At 30.7% G+C, this 16,028-nt stretch overlaps 2 protein-coding genes across 3 annotated transcripts in view; one reads left to right on the top strand and one right to left on the bottom strand.

Annotated features, from left to right (window-relative positions):
- Positions 1-857: 857 nt before the first annotated feature.
- On the bottom strand, positions 858-2,644 carry LOC130677223 (uncharacterized). Its single transcript, XM_057483898.1, has 2 exons — positions 2,498-2,644; positions 858-2,435 (listed from the first exon to the last, which is right to left on the bottom strand). The coding sequence occupies exon 2, from the start codon at positions 2,395-2,397 to the stop codon at positions 1,048-1,050; it is 1,350 nt and encodes a 449-aa protein (XP_057339881.1). The 5' UTR covers positions 2,398-2,435; positions 2,498-2,644; the 3' UTR covers positions 858-1,047.
- Positions 2,645-3,923: 1,279 nt separating this feature from the next.
- Positions 3,924-16,028, top strand: part of LOC130677064 (ankyrin repeat domain-containing protein 6) — a 153,569-nt gene continuing 141,464 nt past the window's right edge. Inside the window, exon 1 of one of the 2 annotated variants that reach the window (XM_057483642.1) lies at positions 3,924-4,305. Coding sequence is in view for 1 of the 2 variants with exons in the window: in XM_057483641.1 (XP_057339624.1) it covers positions 13,097-13,173 (77 nt within the window). In the remaining variant the exon portion in view is untranslated. Of the gene's footprint in view, positions 4,306-12,941; positions 13,174-16,028 lie in introns of those variants that run through there. The other variant, XM_057483641.1, reaches the window with a different exon arrangement.

The raw sequence follows: 16,028 nt of genomic DNA, 5'->3' as shown, positions 1-16,028 counted from the left end.
CAGGGGGGCCGCTCTGCCCCACCCTCCCCTATTTAAATAAAATCCTAGTTTATTTTTGTTTAAACCTGTGTTTCTTTTTTTTGGAAAGGATTTTTTTTTCTTGTTTAAATAAAGTTTTTGTTTATTGTTTTATTAAAAACTGTCTACATTGAAAAGACCCCTTTTCAACCCTGGACTCCGGCGAGTTAAATCCTAGCAAAAAGGGGTAGCTTTTAATTTGAATCTTTAATTTTACTAATTATGATTCGAATAATTAATTTTCTTAGTCATACTTTCTAAATTACTAATTTCTTCAAACCAAATCCTGGTTCGTCTAAATCCCGAGTTTCTGGCGTCATTTAAAATTGATTTGACGCTTTCTTTCGTTATTAATTTTATTTGTTTGCAACATCAAATAATTAATTGCTCCTCGTATGATTTAATTTAAACAAATTTTACCCGTTACATGATAAAAGGGTCTTGCAGGGAATTTATTCAAGTTTTTGAATCGATAGGCCACGAACTAAAATCTGCGAACCTGCGGTCGATAATTCAGAAATTTATGACTCTGTTTTACCTTCTGCTTCCCGTGACCTTACCGACGGCGGATAAGTTGATACCGACCTACAAGCTGGTTAAGAGTGACGTGATGGCTCGTGTTGAACACAAACGCGACACGCAGTCAGATTCGCTGCTTTCCCAGTTTTATTTTCATTCGAACGATGCTAGAAGTTGAGACCAATTTATGTGAATACGTCGCATCGTCACACTGCGTAATAGAGTCGATGAGTAATGGAATCGATGCCTTGATTGTATCTTGCGTCCATATTAGATCTAATATTTTAATCCGATCTTACACTAAATGATCTTATAATTAAAATTCTCTATTTTTTGTCATTCTATTTATATTTTATTAAATCTGAATATTATGTGTCATATAAAAATTTGTACATTGTAATAAAAAAAGTTTTAATTTAAAGTGCAAATTCAAAAGTATCGAATTTAACTTTCGATTTATCGATTTCCTAATCGGTGTACCGAATGTCCATTAATTTTTACCCCAAAAAATTACCCTTTCAAAATTGGATAGAACGTATAGACGAAAACATCAGATTTCTGTTTGTTCCTTTTCCCATATGAATGGTGTAATATTATAACTAGCCCCCGTATTTCTTGGGGCTCTCCTACTACGCCCTCATTAAAATGAAGACCCTTCGGTAGATGGGTTTCTGGTTTATTTTCATCCACTCCGATATCTTGTGGTTCGACTCTTACCACCTCCAAATCGCTTCCTTCATTCAACTTGACCATGGCTTCATGGACCGGCTGCGACTTCAGGACTCGATGCGCCAATTCGTTTTGATCATCTATTGACATGAATGCAGTCTTGCACCCGAACATCGAATAGTTCTCGGCACTATTAAACGGTCCTGGACATCCAGGCCTTGACACGTGACCTCTGGGATGCCCTGGCCTGCCTGTCAGATCTGACCGTTTACGTTGACAATCTTTTAGAAGTCTCCCCGCGGCTCCCGCGTCATTTCCAAAGTACATTGCACCTCCGACCATCAGCACAATCCTGTCACACTCTTCCCGGCGTGCTAGCTCTCGAATCCTATTGGCCACGCTTCTAATATTCGTGCGCATGCGTGCAACTGTTATATCCCTCAACTCGGAGGGCTTGTGACCCGTCTGAGCAGAAATCGCGTTGAAGAGGCAGTCGTTCAACCCACTCTCGGTATTTTGTGGTTCTTCATTGCCGATCAAACTCCAATGACCAATGATATCTTCAGGTTGGGAATGAAACTGTACATTAATCGGGTCTCCAGGTCTACCGGAACCTACTTCACGTCTCAGAGTCATTGACGAAGACCACACGCAAATCCTACGATTTATTTCCCTGCCCAAAGCACTGACGGAAGTCAGATCACCAGGCCCAGAGTCTTCCAGCTGAGCAACATAATTTTCAGCAGCTTTCAAAGCTGAAGCAGAAGCACTCGAGTCGTTCGCTGATCCTATTGATGGTAACGAATACTTTGAAGGTTCCGCGGGATCATGGGAACCTTCTGCAGGATCTTGGGAACCTTCCGAAGATCTCTGGGACTTTCTTTTAAATAATTTTGACCAAAATCCCCTGCGGCTATCTGTCGACAAAATGGACGGGCTCTCATTGAAACTGTGACTCGTAGATGGCGCTGATGAGTTAGTTGGAGTCGATTCCCGTATAATTGTCTCTAACAAATCAATAACTTGGTCATCGTCAGATGATGGAGGGACCAGCGGTTCCAACTCCTCAAGCAGATGGTGAAGATTGTCGGTCGATCCTCTCGAAGAAATCTGCCGTGGGTTATCCAGCGCACCCGAAAGTTGATTTATTACGGCATCAACGACTTCGTCCCTCTCGTCGTAGGAATCCATCTCGAGTTATTAATTTTTTTCTTTGATCCAAATAAAATCTGAAAAAAAAAAAAAAATTTTATTAACTTCTGCTTTTTATTTAATTTAAAAATTGACTTACCAGTAAAATAAAAATTTAAATTTTTATTGTGAAAAATCACTTGATAATTTTAACTTTTTAATTTTGAGACCCGAAAGTTTGATGGTTTACAATTTTGTTTACAAAACTATTAATTTATTTGTTTTTTTTTTTTTTTTTTTGAGACAGTTAATTGTTTTTATTCGTTTATTTTTATTTATTTACTTTTTTTGTTTAAATCACTTCTTTTTTTTTATCATAGATGGCGCCTCAGTGTCCAAGTTTAATAGTTTGAAATTTTTGTTACCATCAAGGATTACATGGCTGAGAGAGTTTACCTCCGATCCGACAGGTGGCGGTAAATTGCTCGAAATCGTGAATATTAAAAAAAAAATTACGAGTCACTGAATTTACGCCGTCGTATTATGGACACGACCTGAAAACTTCAAATATTTCAGTAACTTATCGATAAAAATTAAAAGGTTACAAGAGTTTTGCACAAAAAATTTTGTTATCAGTAAAAATTTTTTTAAACTCATGATTTTAAGCGTAATGACTTTTTTCAATGAAAATTAAACAAAAAATCAGTGTTTTGGATAGGAAATTTTATGAGCTTTAATTTTGTATTCCTTAAAATTTTTCGTAAATCGATTATTTTGGGAGTTAGAATTATTTTTGTGCAATGAATGTTTCTTTTAATTTTTCTAGTTTTCTTTAAAACTTCGATACGTCTGAAATTATCAATAAAAATCAATAAAAAATATGCATTTTGAATTCGAAATTTAATTTCCTGACGATTTTTATTCTTTGAAATTTTTCGTAAATCCATTATTTTGGGAGTTACAGTTATTTTTGTGCAATGACTCAATCACTGATTTTTCTCAATTTTTTAGTTTTCTTTAAAACTTCGATATGTCTGAAGTTATCAACAAAAATCAATATAATATATGCATTTTGGATTGGAAATTCAATTTCCTAACGATTTTTATTCTTTGAAATTTTTCGTAAATTCATAAATTTGAATGTTACGGTCATTTTAATTGACAGACTCATTTTTGACGAAAAAATCATTTTTATCATTAATAATAATAATAATTCATACTTTAATATGTGATTTTAAAACGTCAGGGTCCGAGCAATAATTAGCAATGACTTTTTCTCACAAAATAAAAAATTTTTGTAGCTAAAAAGAAGTTTTTTTACCGAAAGCGGGAAAATTTGAATTTTCTGATTTTAAAATTTATTTTTGATGTGTCCGAATTGCCCCAAGTGTAGTCCCAAATTTTTTTCGTATGTGTCATGTAAGCCGTAGAAGTCCTCAGTGGGTTAGGATAAGAAAAATCGAGCAGCTGAATTTGAATATTTAAAAAATAATTTTTTACGCCTGAAAAAGTGGGAGTGAAAGGCCGTAAGTCCCAAAAGTGGGGGGAATAGAAAGAGGATCGGAGGGAAGAGGATCGATTATTGTATAGATCCTCAGTTGGGTCTCGTCCGTCGGGTACTTTCACAACCGTGTTATTTGCTGTATAAATCGATTGTTGATTAAAATAAAATTAAAAAAAAATAGACGCTGACGCCGTTGGAAATCGACCCAGTTCATTTAACACTTTATTTATTTTTTTGCTTTTTATTGTGGTCGTGTGTGTGCGTGTGTGATGAAGTGGATTGGGCATGAGAAAATAAGTTTTAATTGATATGTTTTGTGTTTAAGTGTCTAACGGACGTGAGATCATGTTTTGATAAGAGAAATATTTTTTTAGTGATTTGTGTGTTAAGTTTTGTGTGTCTGTGGTGATAAAGTGTCACTGGATTTCTTGTGGATGAGAATTTGGGATTAGAAAAATTGATCGGTAAGTCTGGGAGAAGTATAAGGCCCATTATGGCCAGGTAAGGCCCGTAGGCCTCATAGATTTGGGCCCAGTAAGGCCTGAATTGAATTTTAAATGTATAAAAGCTAGTAGATTTTAACATTTGAGTCCCAATGGGCCAAATAAGGCCCATTGGGCCCATAACTAGAATTCAATATTTTGGGAGGTTTCAAACATGGGAGAAGGGCTTGAGGATATGAGAGAGGTTATTTAGTTTCTATAAGGCCCAGAAGATATTAGGGTCGAGTAAGCCCTTAACGCCTGTTGGATTTGGGCCCGGCAAGGTCTGAACTCGGATTTCCTGAATTCGGAAATTTTCAATGTGAGTGGTGAGGTTTTTATATTTGATGATCGATGGGTATCAAAATTCGGCCCAATAAGGCCGAAAAATAAAACTTATTATTTTAACGTGTTAAATTTAAGTGAAGGATTTTGAAGTGATTAGAAAGATCAGTAAAGTTCGCCAAGGCCCAGAAAAATACTAAGGCCAAAAATTGAAATTTTAAAGTTTGCAGTGTTAGTGAGAATTTTTTGAGAATTAGAAATTCAGAAACACTGTTGAGCTTAAGAGAGAGCATCAGTCCCAAAAAATATATATTTTATTCATGCTGTGTCGTAACGCCCAAAAAAGAAGCACAAAAAAAAATGAGTTGATAATTTTTCAAGTCACAGAAGTGACGACTTTAATTAGAAGAGTAAAAAAACCGAGAAATTTTAGTTTAAGGCTCATTAAAGTACATAAGGCCCAAAATTTATTTTACAATATTTTGCTATTTTTGTATTCTACAATCTATACAATAGATTAAATTTTAAGGCACATCAAGTTAAATTCAGAGTAAGACCCAATAAAATACATAAGGCCCAAAATCGCAAATGTTACAAATTAGTATATTTCTTGTGTTCCAGCGCTTAAAATATCGCATAATTGATTTTATGTGTGTGTAGCGGAATTTAGTGTGAGTCCCAATATGGCAATAAGGCCTAAAGTTTAATTCGTTCAAATTGGCTGGTTTTTTTTATTGTTTTATGCTCACATGCCGCGGAATTGGTTTGAAAATACTTTAAAATAATGAAATTTAAACTTGAAATTGAATAAGACCCAAATCTTCATATTATGCCCAAAATCAGTTGACTGAAAAATTTTATTTTACTTATGACTACTCAGCTTGTATTTCCTAATAAAAAAGATCAAACAATTTATGAAGAATAAGGTCCCAAAAAATAAAACCTTAACAATATAAGGCCCAAATTTTAGGGCTCTAATTTTTCTCGAACAGAAAATACAAGACTTATCCATATAAATATTCTTATGTTAAAAGATTATCAAATAATTTGAATAAGGCCCAAAATAAATTATGCCCATTTTAATGGCATGTATCATTGTCAGTATAAGATAGCGTTAAATGTGAATTAAAGAATAATAGTAAGATAAAGAGTCTGTAGCTTTGAATTGTACGTCTTCGGATCTGATGTATAAGGCCCACAGTGTATTATTCTTCTTCTTCTCCTTCTTAGTCGTTTTTATCTTTGTTAGTTTTTTTTTTCTTCGTAAGTATAGAACGTGTTCCGTGTGTATATACTGTACTGTTGCAATTTCTAGCTGCTTCCTTGTCTGACACGCACGTACGCACGCAATGTTGCTACAATTCAGCCAACGGCCCTGTAAGGCCCCGCTAAAGCCTGTAAGCATAATTATCCACGCACGATTTCCGTGACCGTGTGCACGTCGTCTAAGGTGTTATCAGACATGGTCCATGGGTCTTATTTTTTATTACTTTTCTTTATTTTAAAATATAAGTCCCATTTTTCTGGTGAACATTATTTTTTAGTTTTTTTATATTTATTTAATTAATTAATTGGGAAATGAGTAATGAAAGAATGTTATGATAATTAACGATCAATTATTATACTGATGACTTAATACGTTATTTTTATATTCCGGGGCCTGTTATGAGTTTTATGGGCCTATAAAAAAAGTTTTTTATAAACGTCTTTTTTAATTCAGGTTTTATTTAGTTAATACGGTAATTTCGTGATAAGACTCGAAATATGTAAATTATTGTGTAAGGCCCATAACATTGGGATGAACGCTTTACAGTCATTTTTTTGGAAAATTCTACGGGCGAAAATTATAAGGCCCCAAATTTCGAATTTGAAAATGATTGGCCCAACTATTTGGACCTTGTTTGGACAAGCTCAGATACGAAGAATTCAAAATTTGCACAAATTTTATAAGGCCCAAAATACAATTTTAAAGTAAGGCCCATTAATTTTTTGACTTATATATTTTTGTTTTGAAATTCTAGATTTTAATTCTAAGAATTAGGATTTTTTTGGAAAGAGTTTTAAAGGAGCTGAAGAATAAGGCCCAAATTAGATAATGTGACAAATTAAGGCCCCAAAATTTATGGATAGTCTCAATGGATGTGAAATTATTCGCATGTTCCTATTCTATTTAATAAGTTTGATAAGGCCCAAAATGGCTTCTAAAACCAGACCTAAAACTATGGACTTTATTATTATTATTTTATTGAAAATAACCAGATAAATATTTGTGTTAATCAATATTATTTTAATAAGGCCTTAAAATAAATCATAAAATAAGTCCCAGGTTTTTGGGCCTTATGTTTTTTCGCGACGCGACCATATTTATTATTATTTATCCAGTCCCTCATAAACTATCCTCGACATCCACCTACGCTCGGTTTCCTCCTTTATCTTCTCCAGCCAAAACATTGAGAAAAAACATTCTATAAAAAAAAAGAAAATAATTCCGCTGAATTGATTAAAAACGTGAATGTATTCCTTGGAAAAAATTATAATAGATAAATCTAAACTTTCTCTTGCAACGCAATTTTAAAATGCCTTCGATTTAAATGAAAGTAAAATTTTTTTACTAAGACAATATTTTATAGACTCCGCTGATAAAACAGGCGCGGAAAATATCGTAAAAAGAAAAGGTTTAAAATTATCAGCGTAAGATGGCAATAAAAATAATAAAAATGTGCTTACCATTATGGGAATGGACAAGCCGGCATATGGCGACGACGTTGGGAATGTGAAAGAATGTACTGTAAAGAGAGTGGACCCAACGTGTTCATGTAAAGAACAAGATAGAGAGAATAAGATGGAGAAGATGGCGAGAGAGAACGCTAAGAAGGGATGAGTGGATAATTGTTGGGTATTCCAACCGTTCTGCAACTAGTGACTCGGGCCTTTGATCCGGATGCTATAAATTATTCAAACTTGAGTATGTAATAAAATGTGATGAATTTTCTTTACCGACTGTTGATATTGCAATTTTTATTTATTATTTTTGGCCCAGTCGTTAAATTCCTTGATAAGAAAGCCTCACGCATTAATAAAGTTGATTTGGGCCTTTAAATCTGCATGCTACTTTTTCACTTCGTTGACTTTCGGACAAAATTTTAGGCCAAATATTATTGGGCCTTATAACTCAGCTTTTTTATTTGGCCCTTATTCTGTCACTATCCGTGATTGGGTCTTATGTTTAATCGTGGCTGTAGTTTTTAATCACAGATATTTAAATAATCAATCAGATTTTCCTTATCAATGTTAGGCCCACAAATTATTTGGGGCCTTATTTTGATATAATCTTACTATGGGCCTACTTTGGGTTATTGCTTCTGTTTTTGTTTTCAAACTTTTTGAAGTATTTTTCGACTGCAATTTTAGACACATGAGGCCCAATATTATTTGGGCCTTATTCTGCAATAAATACGCTGCAGGTTTATTTGCAATGATTGCGTAGTTTTTACTGTGAAGTATTTTGTTAATTTCGGAGTACTAATTTTTGTCATATAAGGCCCATAACCTTTTTTGGGACTACTTAAATACGCGTATTTTAGTGTTATTTTGTGAAATATATGGTTGGGCATATTTAGTGGCAATTAATCTTTTTTTCCTTGACAATCTACATACTTATTATGAAAAAAATTGGGACTTATGTCATAATTATCTAATACCACCAATTTTCATTCTTAGTATACCTTTTACGCTTAGAAGTGCTCTCATATATAGTTCAACTATTCATCATGCAACATAAGGCCCCGAAGTCCAGTCTTTCTTTAGTACATTTTTTGGGGCCCTATATAATATATTAGTTCGTTCGCATGTAAAGGAAACAAATTACTTTTTAAGTCCTAAACATATTGGGTCTAACATGACATAATTCTTAAACTGTTAATTGTACAATGAAAGGCCCTATTTTCGGGCCTTATGTAAAAAAATCAAACAAGTCTCATCAAATAATTATTGCTTTCACCTAAAGTCTTCTCTTCTAGAAAATATCATTTTATGATATAAGGCCCAAAAGAATTGGGCATCATTTGATAAGAATATTAATTTGCGTCTTTATATGATTGATATATTATTTTACATCTATATTTTGATTTGGCACTCGAACTAATAATTTTAAATCATAAGGCCCTAAAATGGGGGCCTTATTTTTTAGAATGTTGATTTTGGCCTCAAATAACAGTCACATGTATTTTTCAAGGAAATATTAATATTTTACTGGCCTATAGATAATTTATCATCATAAGGCCCAAAAAGTTTAGGCCTCGTTTTCATAAAAAATTTTTTTTCGGTCAGCTCATATTTCATCTCAACTCGTATTCCTGAAGATTTATGGCCCGTAATAAAATAATTATTAAATAATTATAATTATTAAAAAAAAATTCGAATGTCACAATAAATCAATTTGTATTCGATGATAGTAAACACTGATTATACTTTTATCACCAATTAATATCATTCAATGTTACTGTGCAGTCGTTAAGATAGTCCGAAGGCTTTAAATGTTTTAATTACCGACACACAAGAGAGGATACCAGATGGTTAAGATGTACACGCATACTTTTCTCTTAACATACACAGATTAACGTTACACACTCATATCGACTCAACTCAGCTGCAGTGATGATGATAAAGGACTACTGGCGTGTATAGTCTGCGCTCTATGCTGTGTTTATGGTATATAAGATTGTGAATGAGGTAAATCACGAATGAGGTAGCTTAACGTTAATCGTATAACAGCCGAGCCGAGTCAAAAGAGCCACGTAAATTCACATTTACTGAACCCTCCTTATCTTCATTCGTTCCGTATTAAACTATGTTAGTTAATGATCCACGTATTTACTTCGTGATACATTACCATCACCTCGTCATTTTTTTATACTCTTTATTAATAACGATTTATAGTTGCACTACAAATTAACAAGGCCCAGAATGTTGGAAGAAAAATTTTCGGGCCCTATGACGACAAATTTTTTAGGGATTGCTTAGAAAATGTACACTGAGGGAGGGGGTAACTCAACGAGGCCCAAAAATAAGCTAATGAAATATGAGTCCCAAATAATTTTGGGCCTTATAAGTTAAAAGTATATACATTTTATATAAATTTTTTGGTTAAAGTATTTGTAAGTTCATGAGGCCCTTAAATATTTAAATGGATTATAGGCTTGAAATTTTTTGGGTCCTATGCTGAAAAATGAAATATTTTACAACTATAGTTAGTCCTTAAATTTCAATTGTACTGAAAATTTATTAATGAGTTCCCTAAAATTGTATAAGAAAAATAGGTCCCAAATATTTTGGGCCTTATAATTTAAAATGTCCGATTTATTAATATGATTTTTATTTTTAGGTAAAAAATACAAAAATAGATCGATGAAGCCCAATATTTTTGGGCACTATGACGACAAATTTTTTAGGGATTGCTTAGAAAATGTACGCTGGGTGAGGGGTAACTCAACGAGGCCCAAAAATAAGCTATTGAAATATGAGTCCCAAACAATGATGGGCCTTATAAGTTAAAAATATGTGCATTTTATATAAATTTTTGATTAAAGTATTTGTAATTTCACGAGGCCCTTAAATATTCAAATGGATTATAGGCTCAAAATTTTTTGGGTCCTATGCTGAAAAATGTAATATTTTACAACTATAGTTAATCCTTAAATTTCTATTGTACTGAAAATTTATTAATGAGTTCCCTAAAATTGTATAAGAAAAATAGGTCCCAAATATTTTGGGCCTTATAATTTACAATGTCTCATTTATTAATGTCATTTTTATTTTGAGGTAAAAATATGAAAATAGACCGATGACGCCCAATGTTTTTGGGCCTTATGATAAAAATTAAATTTTGGATCGTATATTCAACACATTTGTGCAACGAAAAATTCGGCCAGTTATTAGATAGGTCCCAAAATAAATTTTACTCTGGGTAAAACCCAAAAATAATCCGTATTAAATTGAGATCTTATTTTCCTGGGTCTTATAACTCGAAAAATGTTTGCTATCAACAGTGCAATTTAATGCGAAGTACAACAAATAATGAGTAAATGAGGCCCAAAAGTTTGATTTGCGAATAAGGCCCAAAATTATTATGGCATATACTATTAAATCATTCTTCAGCTATTGCATAAATTTCGTGCACACATAATAAAAAAAAGCGAATAAGGCCCAACTTAATAAAATTTGTGAAAATAATTGGGCATTATATTATCGAAATCGATAAGACTAAAAAATGATTTATAGAAAAAGTAACAACTAATATTGCCTTTGAAATAAGGCCCCGTTCATTTACGGGGACTTAAATCTCCTAACGATACTATCATCAGAATCATCTAGATCGTAAAAAAAAATTAATTATACCCCTTTTTTATAATCTAAGTGATTAAATATTTTTTTACTACAAATCAATTGACGTGCCATTAAAACAAGGTAATAAATTTCACCATTTACTCATTGAATTTCTATCTGTAAATAAATCCACGTAATCATACAAGAGTAGGAAAGTAAAAAAAAGAGTTTTTATTTCACCAAATGACACGTTGTAGAATTTAAATTTTTATTTGTTTATGCATATTTTTTTATGTTTTTATATTAAAGGTATCGGTGGATAGTATGCAAACTGTATCCCATTTCCCGTGTAATCGAATAGTCGTGCACGACTGCATGTATATATTGAAGAGCGTTATTAAAATCAAGGATGAAAATGTTGTTATGTATATATGTATATGTATGTATGTTACCGATGATGGTTGATGCTTCGAATAACTACCGGATATCGGGGTGCGTCTATCTTTTATATATTACCATCACCACGGGTTTGTCTTCAGTCATACTTTAGACGCCTTTACAACCTTATTATTTAACAGTTTTTATTTAAATGTTATTGAGTGAATTTATTACGTTTTTTTTTATTTATAAAAAAATTAATAATCTATAAAATTAAGTCTGGGGCATAAGAAATTTTCTATTCAAATTATTTAAATTTACTATCAGTTAAAAAATGATAAATTATTTCTTATAGAAATTTTTTACTTGAAACCTCCATAAAAGTATTTTATGTAAATTTGGCATAAATTATTCCCATAAAAAATACTCATTGAATTAATTTATTAAAATTCATTATATTATGGGTTTACAAATTCCCCATAAAAATTATCCATATAATTCAGCACTTAAAAATTGATTCTTAAAATTCTCCATAAAATAATTTCATAAAAATTACCCATAAAAATTATTCATAAAATTCAGCACTTAAAAATTGATTCTTAAAATTCCCCATAAAATAATTTCATAAAAATTACCCATAAAAATTATTCATAAAATTCAGCACTTAAAAATTGATTCTTAAAATTCCCCATAAAATAATTTCATAAAAATTACCCATAAAAATTATTCATAAAATTCAGCACTCAAAAATTGGTTTTTAAAATGACCCATAAAATAAATTTATAAATTTTTCCCATAAAAATTCTCACTGTCATTCAATTCTCGAAAAGAAAATAAAATATTAATTTTTAAAATTGATCACAAATAAATTCATAAAAATTACCCATAAAAATCGCCAAAAAATTCAGCTCTTATAAATTGATTTTCAAAATGACCCATAAAATAAATTTATAAATATTTCCCATAAAAATTCTCACTGTCATTCAGTTCTCGAAAAGAAAATAAAATATTAATTTTTAAAATTAATCACAAATAAATTCATAAAAATTACTCATAAAAATTCTCCATAAAATTCAACTCAACAAAATCAATATGCCAAAATTAATATTTGAAAACTTTCATAAAAATTCTTCATAATATTCTTGTTAAAAATAAATACCAAAATTAATATTTCAAAAGTCCTCATAAAATAAATTCATAAAAATTACCCATAAAAATCGCCAAAAAATTCAGCTCTTAAAAATTGATTTTCAAAATGACCCATAAAATAAATTTATAAATTTTTCCCATAAAAATTCTCACGGCCATTCAATTCTCGAAAAGAAACATTAAAATATTGTTTTTAAAATTTATCACAAATAAATTCATAAAAATTCTCCATAAAATTAAACTCATCAAAATAAATATGCCAAAATTAATATTTGAAAATTTTCATAAAAATTCTTCATAATATTCCTCTTAAAAATACATACCAAAATCAATATTTCAAAAGTCCCCATAAAATAAATCCATTGAAATTACCCTTAAAAATTCTCATTAAATTTTTTATAATTTTCAACTCATGAAAATAAATATCAAAAAATTAGTTATCAAAATTTTACATAAAATAAATTTATAAAAATCCCCATAAAATTACCCATAATATTCACTTTAAAAAATCATGTAATTTTCAAAATTAATTATAAAAATCCCCATCAATACTACCTTAGAAAATAAAAAAAAAAATCAATTTAAAAGAATCACCGTAAAATTCCCCAGAAAAAAAATTCCCATAAAAAGCAAAAAAATGCCAATATCACGATCAGAAGTGCTATTAGACATGTACGGTGACGAAGATAATGGCATTACATACTCTTACCTCTTGTAAGTATATTAAATATATAAAATAATAATAATAATAATTATAAAGCAAGAAAAAAAATATAAAATAACAGGGCATGGAAAATAATATTTTGGATAAAAATAATTAATAGAGGTATTTATTGAACACGATTGACTTGACGATAATCTTCATTTAGTTCTCGTACACGATGTAAGTAAGCCTGAGGTCTTATTACAACAGTTGAGTGTAGGGTTTAGTTTACTATGTTTAAATACACACATATATACATACATACACATATATGTAGTTGTGAGAAGAATAAGAAGACAAGGGAAACGTGTGCGGGACACAGTGTACTTATAGCCGTAGGATACTTATATGCACCTGCAACTTTTCTCAACTCATACCACCGGTTGTTTGGTATCGTGAGCGTCACACTCTTCTTCTTCTTCATCTTCATCTTCTTGTTCATATACAACCGCTGGTATCGTATGGTATCGTATATAATACTAAACTCAACTCAACTCTACTCAACTCAACTAAACTCAACTCGAGTCGACTTATCGTCATATATATATTACTCCTGCATCGAGAAGTAAACGAGTTAAGATGAGAGTAGCTGGTGGTTCTTGTACGTGGTCATTTCTCTTGATACAGACCACCAGAGATTTCATATATATGTACACTTATATACATATATGTGCTGTGTGATGAAAGGTAGTCTAATCGAGTTGAGTTTAATATATCACGCCGTTCATACTCTCGTTTTTTTTATACACATAATTATGCTTCTTAGCTGACAAGGACATATGGAAATTTTAATATTTAAATTGCTGATGGAATATTTTTGGTGGATTAATGATAAAAGTGACGGAAAATTTATAGTCAGTAAATTTTTTTAATTTATCATGAAATCCACACGTGGGGTGTCTAGAAAATTTTTAATATAAATCAGGATAAAGGCGGTATGGGGAATTTTGTATTGAAGTTAATCATGGAAAATTATTTTATATGGTCAAGAAAAGTAACGCAAGCAAAATTTCTCACAATTAGTCGGTCGTTTTTGAGAATTTTTAGTATGGGTAATTTTGAGGGTCATTTTTATAATCAATTTTTATGGGAAATTTGTGAGTAATATTTTGGAATATTTTGTTATAGGTCGTAATTATGAGAATTTTTAGCATAGGAAATTTTGTGTGGGTCAATTTTATCACAAATTTATGAGTCATTTTGATAAATGTGATTGTTATGATTATGAGTCATTGTTATTAGAATTTTTAGTCTGGGGAATTTTGAGGGTCATTTTCATAATAAATTTTTTGTGGGAAATTTGTGAGTAATATTTTGAAATATTTTATTGTAGGTCGTAATTATGCGAATTTCTAGCATGGGAAATTTTGTGTGGGTCAATTTTATTACAAATTGATGAGTCATTTTGATAAATGTGTTTGTGATGATTATGAGTAATTTTTATGAGAATTTTTAGTCCGGGGAATTTTAGAAGGCTCATTTTTAAGATCAAATTTGTATGAGAAATTTATAATTATTTTTTTGAAATATTTTATTGGGCGTAATTTTCATGAAGATTTTTAGTATGGGTAATTTTGAGGGTCATTTTCATAATAAATTTTTATGGGAAATTTGTGAGTAATATTTTGGAATATTTTATTATAGGTCGTAATTATGAGAATTTTTGGGGGGGGTCATTTTGATAAATGTGGTTATTATGAGTCATTTTTATTAAAATTTTTAGTCTGGGGAATTTTAGATGGCTCATTTTTAAAATCAAATTTGTATGGGAAATTTATAATTAATTTTTTGTAATATTTCATTATGGGTAATTTTTATGAAGATATTTAGTATGTATGAGTAATTTTGAGCGTCATTTTCATAAGAAATTTTTTATGGGAAATTAGTGAGTAATGTTTTAGAATATTTTATTATAGGTCGTAATTATGAGAATTTTTCGTATGGGGAATTTCGGTTGGGTGATTTTTATAACTAATTTATGAGTCATTTTAATAAATGTGTTTGTTACGAGTCATTTTTCCTAGAATTTTTAGTCTGGGGAATTTTAAAAGGCTCATTTTTAAGATCAAATTTGTATGGGTAATTTTTTGAAATATTTTACTATGGGTAATTTTTATGAAGATTTTTAGTACGAGGAATTTAAAGTGGGTCATTTTGATGATAAATTGTGTATGAGAATTTTATGAATATATTTTATAAAAATTTTTTTTTGTAAATTTTCAAAGGACATTTTTCTGAGGATTCATTGGCTCATATAAAAATTCCCATAAAATTTTTTTTTCTTTGATAAAAAAAAAAATCACTCATACAAATAAACCATAGAAATTTACATCTCAATAATAAAAAAAATCATTTTACGTAGTAAAAAAAATTTCTTTTTTTGGCAAATATCAATCAATTATTTTTTTTTAAAACAATAATACTAACCAGATAAAAAAACGTAAAAGGGCACAACAACCGATTTACGCACTATTATACACATCTGTATTGAACCGGAGTTACGCCTCGTTGCCAATCCCCTCTTACATATTTGTATATATATATAAGATATCCCTTACGCCTTCAAGTTTCTTATATGTAACTTGTCCGTAGAATTGAGTTTACAACCATCCAACCGTACTAATAATGCGATCAGACATATTGCAGCATGCTTTATAATATAATAATAATAATAATGATGATATTAAGTTAGTCAGACAACCGAGACCCACTATTGTCAGTAACATTAACGCCATCAAAGTAAACACATCAATTTGATGCATCATTTCATTTCTCTTCCTATTAATTATACATTTATTACAATGATAAAAAATTTCTCTTAGGACAATTAAATCGGTTTTGTTAAATTCTGTTAAACTAAAATTTA

Source organism: Microplitis mediator, chromosome 11 (assembly GCF_029852145.1).
Source record: "Microplitis mediator isolate UGA2020A chromosome 11, iyMicMedi2.1, whole genome shotgun sequence".
NCBI classification, from domain to species: Eukaryota; Metazoa; Arthropoda; class Insecta; order Hymenoptera; family Braconidae; genus Microplitis; species Microplitis mediator.
The sequence above is the reverse complement of the archived record's forward strand: the minus strand, read 5'-3'. Positions and strand labels throughout refer to the sequence as shown.

Excerpts from the sequence above, each read along its gene's own strand:
- LOC130677223 (XM_057483898.1), bottom strand. The coding sequence starts at position 2,397 with ATGGATTCCTACGACGAGAGGGACGAAGTCGTTGATGCCGTAATAAAT.